Raw genomic sequence first — 16,851 nt, 5'->3', positions numbered from 1 at the left:
GCGGCGGGGGGGCGGATAAAAACGTTCCCGGTGAAACCTCCCGCTTGGTGAAGGCCCGGAGTCACGTCCGGAGAGGAGGCGGCGTGGCCAAGGGCAGGGCTGTCGCTGCGGTGCGAGGAGGGAGCCCGGCGCTTAACCTCTTTTCCTCCCGTGCGGCACTAATTACCGCCGAGCATTTTCAAACCGGCCGCACGTTACGCGGGAAAATCCGCGCCGAGGTGCGAAGCGCAGCTCGCCTGGCCCGAAGGGCGCTGCTGCATGAGGCCGAGCCGTAGGGCGGGATTTCCCTGCCGCTCGGGAAACCGCAGTCCTCGCTAAACCCTTCGCTTGACCTTGAGCTTCGCGGAGCGTTTTGCGGGAGCGATTTCCTTAGGGATTTCTCTCTGAAGCGATCACTGGAACGGGTTGCCTGGGGAAGTTGTTCAAGGGCAGGCTGGATGGGGCTTTGAGTGGGAGATGTCCCTGCCCAGGGCAGGGGGGTTGGAACTAGATGATCCTTAAGGTCCCTTCCAACCCACACCATTCTGTGGTTCTGTGACCGCCGGGGGCTGCTGCGTTCCGCCTCGCCGCGTTCCTGCTGTCGAGGCGGCGAGCCTTGCCGTCGTTCGTCGCCTTGCAGCCACCTGAGGCGCCGCGGAGAAGCGCCTTGCAGCCACCGCCCAACCCGGGCCGAACCACCTGAGGGCGGCCCCTGCCCCCCCTGACGTCACCCCAGGTGCTCCCCTCCTCCCCGGGGGGCGTGGTCTCTCCCGCCCGCGGGTGGGCGGAGCCGAGGGCCGCGCATGCGCCCGGCGCCGGCGGCCGCGGGACCCGCTGCGAGCGTATGTGCGCGCGCGGCGGCGGCAGTAGCGGCGGGGCGGAGCGCGCTCGCTGCTCCCCTGTGGTGGGCAGCGTGCGAGGGGCCGGCAGCGAGCCGGCCTCCCCACGGGCTCGCGCTCTGGTCGCCACCGCCGCCGCCATGTCCGCCATCATCGAGCAGGAGTTCCAGGAGATCGATGCCACCAACGACTGGCAGGCGCGTTATCTGGTGAGCAGAGGGGGCTGGCGCCGGACGGGAGTGCGGGCGGGCGGGGAGGGGGCCGCCGGCCGGCAGCGCCCCATTGCCGGTACTCGCCGCCGCCTCAGCGGGGAGCGGAAGTCGCTGGGCCACGACTCGCTTTCAGGTGCAGGCAGCGAAACTGCGGGCGGGCGCCGCGCATGCTCCCGGCCGGCGGCCGCCGCGGCTCCTCGGGAGGGGGCGGCGCGCTGCGCATGCGCCGGCGGCCTCTGGGCCGGTTGCGGGCGGCGGAGGGTTGGAGCTAAGCGGGGTGGTGTGAGCTGGACGAGGGTGAGCTCCTCGCCGTTCCCGGGCGGAGCGGAGAGTTATACCTGGTAACGCGGGTCTGGCCGGGACTCGCCGTCGCCTCTGGGTTCGCGGCTCGGCCGCTGAAACGGCCGCGGTTCCTCAGGCAGCCGCTCGCCCTCCCGTTACCCGCTGCCTTGGCATGCTTGGCCTCTACAGGAGACCAGCTCAGAAACACACGAGTTAGCCTTTTTCTCTAGAAGCAACACCGGTTACTAGCTGCTGCAGCGGTGGTCTTTGGGTCAGTTCCATAAAATGGGCTTTATGTATAAGTTTATAATATTAAAGCAGTTGATTGAGCCAGTATGTATTTTACAGTGCTCTTTCACAAATGAGGAAAACCAACCCCAAAGGGAAATTCTTTTTACTAACTTTGTTGTGCTTTTTCTCTGTTAGATTAGAATCATAGAATGGTTTGGGTTGGAAGGGACCTTAAAGATCACCTAGTTCCAACCCCCCTGCCATGGGCAGGGACACCTCCCACTAGACCAGGCTGCTCAAACCCCATCCAGCCTGGCCTTGAACACTTCTAGGGATGGGGCATCCTCAGCTTCCGTGGGCTGTTCCTGTGTCTCACCACCCTCACAGTAAAGAATTTCTTCCTAATATCTAATCTAAATCTACCCTTTTTCAGTTTAAAGCCATTGCCCCATGTCCTATCACTACATGCCCTTGTATAAAGTCCCTCTCCAGCTTTTTTGTAGGCGCCTTTAAATTAATGGTGTATGTGATAGATGCATGTGTATATTTCAAGTATATTATCTCTGTGCGTGTATTATGGTACTGAACTTTGGTTTGAACTTAACAAGGGATAGTGGAAATAAACTGTGCTAAATTGATGAGATAAAAGTGTATGGGAAGAATTCTGCAACCAGTATTGTTCATGCCATAAAAAAGTACACACACACACACATTACATCTGGTATATCCAGACTGAACAAGTAAGTTAGCTTTGGCAAGTCATTATGCTTGGAGAAGTAAATTGAAGAGAAAATTGTCTCCTAAACTTTGCATATGTATTTCCTAATTTTATTACAGCTGTGTCTTACATTTTTAATAAAGTTTTTCGTATTAGAATTTTATGTCTTTCCGATTTTGTAGATTTTGCAAACATAGGATTTTCTCAGAGAGTTAACGCATTTGTTTTATACTAAAATCAGAAAATATAGACCTGCTTAAAAAGTAAAGGGAAAACAGCAAGTGATGCTTTTAAATAGCACAAACTTGTAGAAAATATTCTTAATTGCTGACTACTTGCTTTTATATTCAGTTTTTTTTTAGGAAGGTATTTTCCTATGATAGTGTTGTATAAAAAACACACACACTTGCAGTGAGAAATGTTTCTCTGAAGAAAAAAAAAGTTGGGTATTAGGTTTTTTTATTCTTCTTTCTGAGACCAGTTTTGTATATTTGCCCTTCAGTTCCATGAATTTGCCAAGACTTATGGTAAAATTCTATGAACCTTGGAATATTTATGCTGACTTCCAGAGCTCCTGTCCAATCTGAATTAATGACTGAATAAATAATACTGATTTTCACTTTTCTTTTTGATGCAAGTTTTTCTTGTAATATGCCTTTTCTATGTAATATGCCTTATGTTACATCTGTCACCTGGTTTGTTTCCCCATTTTGTGATGGCTGGATCATATGTGGAAAAACTGATATTAGAACTAGTCATTAAACTTCCTTAGGTTTAATTCTTTTTAGTAAGCCCCCTGCCCCATCACTGTAGTAGTTTTTCTAGCTGTTTCAATGTTTCTTGACCAAATTACAGGTCTGTTTCTGTGCACAAAGGCTGCCAGTGCTCTTAAAACCAAAATATGTTATATCCTGTTATGGAGTAATACAAAATTTACATTTTGTGGGAACTTGGTTGTGAATGCCTGCGGGATGCATTTATTCAATGTGCGTGTGGTTTCTCCCAAAGCTTGTAAGCCATATAAGCTAGAGGAAAGGACAAGTTCATGCTATATCAAAATAAAAAACGTGATTGTCTAATAGGTCAGGACATTTTTATACAAGTATGTACAGCAATGGTGCTTGACAGTTGCTGCTTCTCTTCGTGGTTTAGTTTCTTTACACGTTGGCACTGTGCTTAAGTAATGTTACACACCAGATGGAGCTTCCGTACGTACGTGATTTCCACCAAAGTCCTTTTTGTCTGTGTTCATTGTCTAGCAATATATAGACTATTTGGAAAGTTTGAGAAGACATAGAAGGCTGCGGAAACAGAGAATACTGAAGAATGCTTAGTTGTAAAGAGAGGTTTAGATGCTCTTTGGGACATAATGATAACATGTAGCAACATCATCTAAAAACAAAAGGAGAATTCAAAGTAAAATATTGTCAGTTCTATATCATACAACATGTCTGCTGAGATGGCATCAATATAGAGATATAAAGGGATCGTTCAGTTCATTGGAGGCTGCTCATCAGTGGCACTTTAGCTTTAGTGTTTTCAGTTGTCTGGATAAGGTAAACGTGTATCTCTTAGTGAAGTTGTGGAAAAGATATGCTCAGAGGCAAAAAAAAAAAAAAAACCTGACCATTCAGAATATGTGAACTGTGTGCTTTTTAAAATAGCGTGTAAATGAGTATGTTTGAATATCTTCCGAATGCAGAATATTGACAGGTTTCTGTTAATGCCTGGGGAGAAGCAGGCTGTGATTTCATATTGATATTTGTGAGTCTAGAATTGTTCCTTCATATTGAATCGTGTTTAACTACAGCTATATGGGTTGAACCATCAAACCACCAACAATAATCTTGTGGCTGTTAACAGCAGCCATAAAGTCCTTAACTAGTGCAGTTATCTTTGTGGGGATTTATGCTGCCAGTTGGTGTAAAGGAGCTAGTTCTGTCTATCTGAGTCTTTTACTAATGTGGGAGATAACATGTGAGTCTGAGGTGAACTCTAAGCATAATAAATATCTGGGTTTTTTTCACCCTTTGTTCGTGCTGCATCAGTTGCGTACCAAGTTGTGCTTATGTTAGTTCACTGGTGTTAGCCAAGTGTGGGCAGATCTAAATGGCAAGAGCTTGGCCAAGAATGAAGCACACGTTTTCTGAGTGAAAATAACACTAGGTGTAGTAAAGTTTAGTTTTAAAATGTTAATTATTAATAACCTTGATTAATTAATAAGCTTGAACGCCTTACAATAGGATGTGTAGAACACTAGCCTTAATCAGCTTATGGGCTGTAAGTAAATTGCATTTTTTTCTTTTAAAGGAAATTCGACACAAGTCCAGTGACTACCCTCATAGAGTTGCAAAATATCCAGAAAACAGAAATCGAAACAGATACAGAGACGTTAGTCCGTGTAAGTATCTCTTCTGCAATTATTGCAGTAAATTTTCTAGACTTCTTACTTACCCAGTTTGCTTTTAAACACCGTAGCTAATAAATCATGGTCACTGTAGGTTTTGTATTTTGTTTATTTCTGTAGGCATGTATCCTATGATTAATCTGTTTTTTGTAACACATACACAAATGTGTAAAACAGGAGGGAGAAGGGTCTGCTGGTTAAACTCATTGTGCTGAATGATACATGAGAGATGATTACAAATCATAGTTATTAGTATATAGGTAAATGTTCATGAGCTGCAAAGTAATACTTTAAAGGTATTTTTCTCATAAAGAAAATTTGTTTAATATTGCTTCATCTGGCATTAAAACAATCAACATCTGCTGAGCACAGAAATTGAGTTAATAAGCCTTGACTAACGCAGTTTCTTTTTGGGCTAAGTGATTCTGCACATCTGCAAGATTGTGTGGATAAATGCCACTGGGTTTCCACTGTTGCTTTAAAAAATACTTGAGATTTTGTTATTTTTGTAAGTTCAGAAGAATGTATGCATGGACCTGTTCTTTAATTTTCTCAATGCAAGTAGATATGGTGTGGAGTGCTTTGTATTTTACTAACTGCCGTAAAATGGTCTTTGTGACATAATGATCTTATATCTCAGGTGAAGACAGCTCTTTTTTTTTCCCCAGCTTCTTTGCTACTGAAGCATTGTGGACTTTTTTTCAACAGCTTTTACTTTAGAAGCCGTAATCCAAAATGGTTATAAAAATACATGTGAGCAAAAGATTACCAATATGTAGTTATAGCTGGAGAAATCCATCAAATCATTTTCAAAAGGACTAGGAAAAGAAATTCAGTACAACCTTAATTTTTCTACAAAACACTGAAGTTGGAATAGGTTAAAGGTTTGTGTGTTCTTTAGTATGAAGTTTCCCAGAGCGCCGAAGGCTCAGAAAAGCCGCCTTGTTACTGGATCTAGAATTTTTGAAGGGTTGCTGGTGTATTGGGGCTTTTTGTTTGAGAGCCTAATCTGAATACCTATGGTAAGATTTGGAGAAGTGCTGAACTCCTTGTTTCCAGTTGAAAGTTGTGGTAACAGCATGTGCATAGCACTTCTCAAAATTACACGGAAGGGGTCTCGGGTTGAGTCATGCTGATCAGATGCAGCACTGCGTGCTGCTCGTTCCGCTGCTCCCAGGCTGCTAACTTGCACAGTGTATTTGCGCCAAATGGATCCAGTCTGGCTTAACGCTGAATCTCAATACTGCACTCTGATGAAAATGAACTTCAGAGTTCAGTGCACAGCCTCTTTGCTGTGTCTGCATGGCATTCCCCAGTATCATCTGTTTGAGAACTGTACAGCTCTGAAGAAGATGCCTCAAGTTAGTCAAGGCGTACTAACTTCTGCTGTATGCTCAGCAAAGGGAGACAGGCCTCTGCTGGACCTTTGATTTATGCAGAGGTACTCGCGTGTCCCAGCTTTGCTGTCCTCTTACAACACAGCATTAGCATCTTACCGGTGGTAAAGCAGATCATGTTTTATTCACTTTCTGTTTCATACCTAAATCAGGATGGGGTTTGTAAGAAGAGAAGGCAGGAAATTGGATTTGAACCCACGAGACCCAAGTTCTATTCCTGCATCCAATATCCTGTACAAATTCTGTGGCGGAAGCTGTGTTCGTGCATTTACCATTTCTCCAATCCATAGATTTCATATCTTGGGCACTACTGCAAGGAGAATAGCAGCTTACCTTCAACATATTTGTGGTTTTTCTTTTGTTTTAAAAAGAGTGTTTCTAAAATAAATAAATAAAGACATTGTCTTATTCAAGTAGCATCTGATAATGCCTGCGATAATACCTTAGGGGTGTGAGTTGTATTCATCTCCTGTAGTTTTTTGGAGTTCAAAACTTTCTTTAATCATGTCATGCCTTTTAGAATAGTGAAGAGCACTGAACACCTCTGCGTGATCACAGCAAAGCCTGCTTCTGAAATGCTTCTTTAGTCAGGAGGTAAATAATTATGTGATTGTATTAATCCCTGGACCCCGTGCAAGAGCAGAGAGACAGTTAGATAAAATCTAGTCTTGAAGTAGTAGTTGGGCTCAGGAAGGGGTTAGAGTCATTACATGCCGGTTGACATGAAGTATAACATGACTGAACTAAGATGGTGAACTTTGAGACATGTCTCAGTTTTTAGCATTTATGACAGAAGGAAGGTTTAAATTGGGCCACCAAGACAGCCTGCAGCATTGGGTACTAGGAGCAAGGCTATATGAGAACGGTGTAGAACACTGTGTTTGAACTAATTCCTGTTGAATTACTGTGTTTTCAAATATGGCTCATAATTGTATCTGTAATGATGGTGAGAGTTGGGAGGAGAAAGAGACCTGGAAGCGAATATATAATAAATAACATTCCAAGATAGCAACACCTAAATTTCAGAGCAGCTGGGTTAAGAGTGTGGTGAACACATCTAATCGTGGTGCATGTATGCAAGGAACTGGTGTTGCAGAAATGTTAGACAACTCAGTCTTACACAGTCTTAACATCTTGGTTCTTCACTTTGCAAATTTCACTGCTCTTTAATAGCATTTAAATAAAAAACGAGTGATAATACTAATATTCTCTGATAGTCGAAGGCCTTCAGAATTAGTAGTTAAACTTTTAAGATCTAGCTACTTAAACATATTGTAAGATGTAAAACATAATTTGATGAAAATATTTTATTTCTCACTAGCAGTGAGAAAACGGCTTGTTAATCTACATAGCGGCCAAGCCAGGCTAACATCTGAGGTGGTATGGCTGCAAGAGGAAATGCAAAGATTATTCTCTTACGCAAAAGATGTCAATTACAAGTGCAGGAAAAAATGCTTCGAGTTGGTTTGCCACATTTCAACCATAACACACAGGACAGGTACACTGAAACCAACTTGCGTCCGTTACATACATTTCTAGGTAAAAGTTGATTTCTGTTAGCTGGGAAATGCTAATCATCTTTGCCCATTACAGTTGAGTTTCACATTGTCTCTGGTTTCATAAATATTTTTGTTAGTGTCCAGTTTTGTTGGCTAAGGAGCTATGCTGTGCATAAGTTTGGTTGGGTAAAAGCCCTCAAGAGTTACTGCCTAGCCAAAAAAAATAACAGTTTGGTATTAGTCTAGAATAGGGAGAGGAATATTTTGGCTATGTAGTACTATTGAAACAGGAAGTTAATCTGAAATAGGTTTGGTTTGACAGCCAGTCATTTCCTGACAGATGAAACCATTTCTCAGAAAACACTGTTAAGAGGAAAATAACTTGTGAGGTTATTATTCTTTATTGATAAGTTTAATGAAGCTCTAAGATTTCTGTTACTACTTCCCTTCTAAATCTTATCCTTAGTTGATATCAGAGGAGTCTAGTGTCTCAGATTGACTGTAAACACCTTTAGAGATCTGCTTACTGGGTTCCCAGATTTAGAGTCAAGAAGGAAATCCCCTCGGCAAAGTTGGCAGGATTTTTTTTTCTTTGCTTTTGCTTTTGGAGGGTAGATGGGGGGTTTACACAGTTTTGTCTTTAGCCTTCCTTTCTAACTTGTGTAGCCCAATACCTTAGGTCATCTGAACATTTTCGCTCAATAGATCACGTTGCTGTTGGAGGATCTTAAAGAGGCAGTGATTTCTTTTGTTTTCTTCCTGTGGCCATTAGTAGACTTTGTGTTGGCCCTTTCAAGCATTGGCTTACACTTGTCATAGAGTATGTACCAGGAGAGAGGAATGTGAAGAGTATTGTGCTTTACAGGGAACAGAGTTTGAGCTGATGTGGATGGTTTTGCATATAGTGCTGATTAATTATCATTGCAAAAATGTTCCCTTTCTGTCCTGTGATGGAAGTGTATGTGCTCAGAACAGGGAAATGTTCTATCCAAAATAAGCCTACTGCTCTTCTTGTTGCCCATATTAGAAGCTGACATTGATTTTTATGATGTTACCTAATGATTCTCTAAAATGTCTCGTTACCAGAAACATGGTATAAATAAACTCGACATGCTGCTTTTGGAGATACTTCTTTCTTGGGGTTGGGGAAAATTTTACAGCACATACTGATCTGAACTCTGTTGTATCTTAAGTTTTTTTTTCCAGAGTCCTGCTTGTAAGCATAAGGATCCTGTGCAGTAGTTATGGATATATTTCAGTATGAATACATTTTAGTTACAAGCTAGGCCATGATTGATATGATGCCAATTCATTGCGTACAACCAGTGACAGGGTGCGGAAAAGTCACTTTGCCTTTCCTTTGCCTTAGGCTACCTCTGAAATTTGAGACTCTAAGTCTAGCAAGAGAGTATTGTGATTTGAATAATTTAACAGCTCAGATAGACTAGATTTAGATTAGTGAAATGAAGGGGATTTGCTGGTAGGCGGGAAAGGGTCAGACTGGGTCACTGGCATGGCTTATGGCTACATGTTTTATTTATAACTTTCTTTAATCCACTAAGTAGCATTTCACCCTCCTTTGTTGTTAATAGCTCTATATTTGGGGAGCCAGAGGCATCTCTTGGATAAAAGATAATTTTTAAGTTATACAGTGGTTTCACTTCTTGAAGGAGTTGTTTTCAAATAAAAACCTTTCGTTAACCAGCTGCAAGAACTGTATGTTGTAAAATGCCAGGCGTTTCATATCTCAGTTTTAACTGCATATGTCATTTTCTTTTTTAGCAGAGAGTGGGCAAATTGATTTGTAATGTGAAGTATTGACCTTATTTGGGACACGAGGAGTGTTGTCAGTGATATCAGCGGGACAGGGTTTCGCTTGAAGTGGGTAATAACAGTTTGCTTATTTCAGACAGGGTTGTTCTGGGAGTAGTTTTCTTAGTGCAGGAGCCAGAATGAGAGCATTTTTAAGGTTTCCACTTCCTTTTTGGGCTGTATGGTTTGTTGAAATAGGGGAATTAGCACTTCAGAAAATGAGTACTATATTTTAGCTGTTGTGGGCATGGAAATGCTTAAGATAAATCTGTAAGATAAGATTTAAGATAGGTTTATCATTCATATAAATCTAAAGTATTTTGTAACTGGAAGTTATTTATATACGGGAAATATGTTACAGCTAACTCACTGTCAAAAGTTGGCTCGCTTCATTTAATTCAGAAGAGCAAGCCAGGGCTTGAATGAGGTTTCTAGGTCATTGTGTCCTTTAGGAATCTTTTCCCTTGAAAGAAGGGAAATCAATATATTCCAGTGGCTTTCTTTGTCCTGTGGAGTGTATGCCAGTGTATTTGTGGGATCAGCTCTGTTTTAGTTGGGGAGGAGAAGGGAGCCTGTCTGTGCATAGAATTAGTTGTTAAAGGGGCTTTTAAAAAAACTTCCAGAATTTTATTTGTCATGTTTACAAAGTAAAATTTGTAAGAAGGGTAAAATAAGCCTGAAAACGTGTATAAGGATTACAGTAGGAAACCTCATTAGGACCTCGGCAGTTATCTCCTACTGGCAGCAATACAGCAGCTGCTGCTGGGTGATTAAACTGTTAACAGTACTTGCTTACGTCATCTTTCCGAGAACACTAGTACCGGTATGTGTGATTTACTATAACAAGATCTTAAGTTTTTCCTGTTGGCAAATGACATGTAATATTTACAAAGGTCTTGGTTTCTCTCCAGTAGAAACATTTGAGATAAAGTGATACGTGAAAGGAAAAAGTAACACTTTCCTATCCAAACAAAATAATACAAGAAGATCTATTTTACTTTAAAATATAGGTATGTCTTAATTTTACTCTTAGCTTTGATAACATCTTTTTCTTCATATAGATGTATCATAAATTGTTTTAATAATCCTGAAAGTCAAGATCATGTTGCCTTACAGCTGGAATGCTAATCAAAACTTCTAATAAGTAGACTAAATAAGTAACTTTCTCATACTTTTATATTAAAAATAGGTTTGCAGCATATTTCTGTTCTCTGCAAGTTTGTACGTGACTGCATATAAAAGCTAGCAGCTAAACGAGGTAGGATAACAACCCCAAATATAAGTCCTTCAGGAAAAATAAAAAAAAAGTAGTAATTTACTGTTGTCATCTTTCCTTGAATTCAGCAAGATCCTCTTTGACAGTTGCCAATAGCAGATAGATGAGGGAGAACATGAAAGCAGATCAAGACCTAGTAACTGTACTTTTCCCATGTTTCCAAACATATGGAAAGTATTTGTAAAATCATATAAGCAGTCCGTAGAACGAGTGTCTAATTCAGTAACTATTTTTTGATTCCCATCAGCTTTTTGCCTGTCTGGGTTCATATTCGTGGATTTCTTAGATAAGCCTTGCACTGTATACACTGGCTGTGATACAAGGACTTAATCCGAGTTCAGCTATCATAGCTGCACTGTATGTGATACTTGGTAGTTGCTCATGTCAAAACCATGGATTTTGTGCATTTCTCAAGATGTTTGTTAAAAGGAAGTTAGCCTTTTGGTGTGGGGATGGGAGAGGGAAAAGTGAACTGACATTTTAATTTTAACAGCAGCTGTGCCATCGGTCTGTACCCTGAATGAGTTTTGTGGGTTAGACTAGGCGAACACAGGTTAAAAACTGGCGTTGCACCATAATTCACTCTCTGCTCTGTCAGTTCATTTAGGGAATCTTTTCCTGAAATGTGTTGAAGTCTCGTAAACTCATTTTAGTTTGCCATTTTTTATTTACTCTTCTCATAAACAGTCTGTCTAGGCAGTTGAGCTTCAGGGATCTTGCAGTCACTTGGATTGCATTTCCTGGCATGCAGTTGTGTACAAATTTTAAGCTAAAAATGCTGTTTATTTAATACAGTTCTAATAAATGTCTGAAGGATTACTTACTGTGAATGTCATTACCTAAATGTCTCCTAGAGGGTGATAAATCAGATACTAAAAGGTTCTAGGAACAGCCACTGCGACTTTTTATTATGCAGTGTTTTAGTATGACAGTCTGATAATCTTTCTCATATTAACGTTAGAATTTTAAACGGAGCCCTCTGCTTGCCTCTGCCATAAATAGGGGAATCTTCTGTCTTACCTGTGTAATCGTGAGAGACTGAAACTGTAATTAGATTAGGCTTCGTTTAATTGGAAGATCTGTTAAATAGGTACATTTTTGCATATGATCCTTCTTTATTATTTTTAAATTTTTTGTATAGTACTAATAAATTATAGGGAAAATTAAATTGATCAAAGCTTGGTTTGAATTATTGTAAGTAGATTTTATTTATTTATTTATTTTTAGCTGTGTGAGTTAACTTTATGATTCTATCTCGACCTATGAAACTTCATTTCACCAAAAATCTCGGAATTCTGAACCGAAAGGAGACAATGCAGTGGAGTGATGTGGTGTGATAGGACAGAGTGCTGCCTGGTGTGTGTTGTGGTGCTATTGTACCAAGGAAATGCAACTGTTGAGGGATGGCTGTGAGCATCTTTTGGTATGTGCGGGAAGGTTGTTTTGTTTGGTTGTTTTTTAAAGAAAACTGAGTATTCTAGTTTTCTGAGATGCTTCTATTAATAGCTGCCTGAAATTACTCTGATGGGAATGCTGAGGGGAGAATGAGACAAGCAGTTATCAAAGTTACATGAGAAATTAGTTTCACATATATTTGTAGTTTGCCATTTGGTTAGTACTGCAGAATTTAATTCTAATTGCTTGTCAGACCTAAACTTGCCTGTTAAAGAGTATTCATCAAGATGGATGCATCATTAATTCTTAATTTTCTTTGAATTTTAGATGATCATAGTCGTGTAAAACTGCAGAACGCTGAGAATGACTATATCAATGCCAGCCTAGTAGTCATAGAAGAAGCCCAGAGATACTATATTTTAACACAGGTAAGTAGTACCGATTACTAGGTTATTATGGGGATTGAGATTCTGGGGGAGGGGGGTTTGTGCAGTTGTGATTTGTATTTGGGTGGTTCCTTGTCTCTGTGAATTATGCATGTCTCATACTAAGTGCCTGTTTGAGCTACTTGTGAACATATTATTTTATATTTTAAGAAAAAGCTAAAGGGAATATTTAAGTATGAATAATTTACCGCATATAAAGCTTTTTAAAGTACTTCTTGCTCTTTTCTTCACTTCTTTTGGAAATAAGTTGCAACAAGAATTTTACCTCTTATTTCATTGTGTACCTTCTGAGCATGCCTGCAGTAGCTTTTGTTCTAACAGCACAATAGTATTGATGCCCAAACTGAAACATCCCTGAGTTCTTACTGTTTTGTTGTTTGGTTTTTGTTTTTCTGTGGTGTGTTTTTTTGGGTTTGTTTGTTTGTTTGTTTTAAAAAAACCTACCACAACCAGCTTTTAAGTACTGGAATGATCTATGCAGTGTGGTTACTTTCTTGCCTGTCATGTCTATCGTTCTACTAATAATTTGTTTAAACTTTCCAGAGGAAGACTTTTTCCTGTTTTGCACAGTGAACTATTAACTGTGTTCAAACACTGCTTTGTGTATACATTCTCACACCCTTTTTTTTTCTATTTCTTATTACACAGGGTCCACTGCCTAATACATGTTGTCATTTTTGGCTAATGGTATGGCAACAACAAACCAAAGCAGTTGTCATGCTGAACAGAATTGTTGAAAAAGAATCGGTAAGTAAGATCAGGCCTAAAGTTGTAAAGTAAGCCACGTAATTTTAATACAGGTGAACAACATTTGATTGTTGTGTTAGAAGAACTAACAGCATAACATTTATTAAATATAACAAGAAAGTGATGGAGCTAAGACACAAAATTCAGTTTGGTGTAAACAGCATCTAACAAATACTCATCCAGAAAGGTGACAGTAACATCCTGAGAAAGGAGGATGTACAGATAGAAAGAAGAGGGGAGTAGGAGCAGTGTAAGATGCTCTAGAACAAAAAGGAAGGTGAGAAAAGAAGTTTGAATTAAAGTATCTTTAGATTATGTCTTCTAAATCTAACAGAGCAGTATATTTGTTATATAGTGATATTAACTGTTGGTAACAATGAAGACAAACTGCTACCCAGTAACTGCCAAACTGATCTAGTTATTTTTGATTCTTTACAGCTGGTGGTATACATGCAGAATACACTAATTTTCTGTTGTGGTGTAGTTCTTCTGCTAATGTGCCTAAAACCACTGTGGTTTTTAGTTATAAATGCATGTCATTTGAGGTTTATGGGTCTTCTTCGGAGTAGGTTTGTTAGTGAAAAAGATTTGACTAGTCCATTAAAAAGTCACTTGCTTGCTTATGCAAAAGTTTTCCTACAGAAAGTTTGAGTGCAGGGCAAGAGTAATAAAGGACATGGGACAGTTTTGCCTTGCTTTGTTAGTTCATTCTTTTGTTTCACTAGGATACTCCAGTATTCAGGTGGGAAAACGTGATGTGTTACATCAGTTATGTAAATGTGCAGGTGTGCACCTCAGAAATGGAGGGGGGAAATGTTGAAATAACCAAATAAAGATCTGTTTTCACTGTAGAGAGCTAGAGGTCGGGAGAGGGAGAAGCGTTAAGGTATATCTCAAAACATGCCAGCTCTGTGGTGAAAGAAAACATAAACAGATAAATCTGGAATGCGTAATAGCCATTGAAACAGTTTACTAATTTGTCTATAAACGTTACAGACTTTGAGAATTCTTCAGACTGGGAGCAGGTGGTTAAGTCTACTGTATTGAATAACGGGGTTTCAGAATCTGCTCATGCAAAGCCCAAGGTACTAGGATACTTAACGAGATTTTCCTTTTTTTTTTCTTCTTTTTTTTTCCCTCCTTTTCTAACAAAATAAATTAGGTGAAGTGTGCACAATACTGGCCAACAAAAGAAGAGGAGGTTATGACATTCAGTGAAACAGGTTTCCGTGTGAGGCTAGTATCTGAAGACGTCAAATCCTATTACACAGTACATCTACTGCAATTAGAAAATATCAACGTAAGCTTTTCTCAGTCTATATAGCTCTTATTCCTGGACTTAAGTATATAATGAAAACTGCATAGCATATTATCACTACAGGTTTGATTGAGCTTTTACAATGAAAATTTTAATGCACTTTGCTTCTGATAATGTTGAAGATGTATGTGTGGCATATAAGCAAAGGAGTTAGATCGGAATTAATCTATACATTAAAAGAGGTAGCAGCTTCAGCATTTTTATAGTTATATTTTCCGTTTGGCAGTACCTTAACATGCTGAGTTGTAAGTGATGGTAGTGGTGATTCTAAGAGGAGCTGTAAGGAATACCCTAAAAGGAGGAACCTAGGGGTTGAAAACTCTGGTTTCTCTTGGATATCAGAAATCAGACTCAGCAATTACTGTTTTGTTTTTTTTTTTAATGGAACTTTAGTTTTCCATATAATTCAGTCCAGCTATCTAAATTTTTTGGGGGGGAGGGGTGATTACCAGCTGTAGATAGGTAACTTTATCTCCTCTTGCTTACCTCCCCTTTTGCTCCACAGGACCAACCATCCTTTTCTCTTAAAAATTAAGCACTTTGACAATTTAATCAAGTTAAGCTCAAAAAAGTTGTTCCTGGCCTGAGCTTGGGTTGGAATTTGCTGCTTCTGTTTCAGAGCTGAAGACAGGATTGAAGAGCTTGTCTGTTTGTTCCAGCTATGTCTTGTAAGATATTCTCTCTCCCTATAAACCTTGCCTTATATTAATTGAAAGTGTTAGTATGGCAAGTTTTATTCAAGGTTGTCTTGTCAGTGGATTTGGGAAGGGAAAGCCTCAAGATGTTCCTTTGCATGTTGTTTTATACAACTAAACATTGATATTTTTGGTCAAAATTATTTTAATCTATAGTAACTGTTAATGTTACTTTGAGATAATGTTTGTTAATTCAAAACCTCCCTCAGGAGATCAACATGATAAAACTTGGCATGTTGTTTCTTGGTCTATTCAATGTAAGAAGAGCTTTATGAAATTCTGACCTACCGACCTGAAGAATTTCTGTTTAGTTGTTTGTTTACTGACAGCAAAGGCAAAGAGGAGTGCTTGGAAACCAGTGCCTGAGAAAGAATAACTTTCCTTTTTGGAGAGCTGAGGCCAGTTTTCCTAACTACTGAAAAGGCTTCTTCGTGGAATTGTCTGGCTGACGTTGGCCCCTTATCTTAAACTTCCTATTTTCAAAGGATGCAATTTCCATTACATTTTTATGTTTGGACATAACATTAGCTGGAAAGTGCAGAAATCCCTTGAGGAACAGCACACCGTATACTATAGTGGACTTTTGAGTTGGAGCTATTGAGCACTTAAATTTCTGGGTTTGCTTTGGACTGGTAATGCAGGCCCGTCAGCGCTGTACAGAGTTTCTTGTATGCCATGTAAATCAGTTTCGCAAATACTTAGCAAAATTACTGTATTGAATTTTTATTTTAATGCCCTAGCACTCCTATAAAGCTCCAGGGATATTAACTCCAAATAATATCTTTTATATAAAACAGCTGCAAGAAGTAGAACGTACTTGGTTACTCAAACAGCAAAACTGCATAGTTTCTAGAGTAACACTGCAAATGTAAAGTGCAGCCTTCTGTAAGAATTTGATAATTATACTATAAAACTTCTGGGAACTGAGCATTCACAGTAATTTGAAATGTGAGCTTAACTATGTTTATACGAGTTACTCTGGAGGGGACTTTGGTGGAGACAGAGTAGTAAGACATTTAACCACTTGACGCCTGGAATATAAGATGACTCACAAACAAAATATACTCTTAGTTCCAAGAATATTTAAGAAATTTTAGTATTTCTTTGAAAATAGAACTAGAATTGTCTTTATAATACAGCCATTCTGAACTCAAGTAAATTTGTGTTGCTGCAAGAAATCTCTGTAATACATAAGCAAAATATGTATGTATGAAGAGTAAAGTGCTTGTTTAATGTTGTTACCAATGAAATTACCTCTGAATATTTGGTTGGTTTTGTTGGTGGTGTTTTTGTTTTGGTTTGTTAAAGAGCATTTAGAATTACAGGGGGCGGGTGTCTGTTTGGCAGCAGGGAGGGGATGACGATGTTTGTTTTTTAGGAGTAGATCAAGGCATTTGTTGGTTTGATTTGTTTATATCTGTTCCAGGCAAACATTTGGTTTTGCTGTTGCAGCTAGTGTAGTTTAATAAAGCTTTGGAGAGGAGAGGGTGTTTATTGGTATCTTTCCAAAAGTTTTGAAAATATTTCTAATGTGCTTTGTCTTGCTGGTGATCATTGCAGGATTTCCTTATGTTTTGCCCAACCCAGTCTGCATTTTT

The 16,851-nt window shown here is 39.8% G+C and overlaps 1 protein-coding gene across 5 annotated transcripts in view; it reads left to right on the top strand.

The window, feature by feature from the left end:
• The first annotated feature begins 802 nt into the window (after window positions 1–802).
• The window catches only part of PTPN2 (protein tyrosine phosphatase non-receptor type 2), a 33,961-nt gene continuing 17,912 nt past the window's right edge, over window positions 803–16,851 (top strand). For 2 of the 5 annotated variants that reach the window (XM_054192893.1, XM_054192894.1), the window contains exons 1-5: window positions 807–1,027; window positions 4,572–4,662; window positions 12,375–12,475; window positions 13,142–13,240; window positions 14,403–14,540. In XM_054192893.1, the coding sequence (XP_054048868.1) occupies window positions 824–1,027; window positions 4,572–4,662; window positions 12,375–12,475; window positions 13,142–13,240; window positions 14,403–14,540 (633 nt within the window). In that variant the 5' untranslated portion in view covers window positions 807–823. Of the gene's footprint in view, window positions 1,028–4,571; window positions 4,663–12,374; window positions 12,476–13,141; window positions 13,241–14,402; window positions 14,541–16,851 lie in introns of all 5 variants that reach the window. The other 3 variants (XM_054192897.1, XM_054192895.1, XM_054192896.1) reach the window with 3 other exon arrangements.

This window comes from Rissa tridactyla, chromosome 2 (assembly GCF_028500815.1).
Source record: "Rissa tridactyla isolate bRisTri1 chromosome 2, bRisTri1.patW.cur.20221130, whole genome shotgun sequence".
Taxonomy (NCBI): domain Eukaryota; kingdom Metazoa; phylum Chordata; class Aves; order Charadriiformes; family Laridae; genus Rissa; species Rissa tridactyla.
This window is presented reverse-complemented; position numbering and strand designations above follow the sequence as displayed.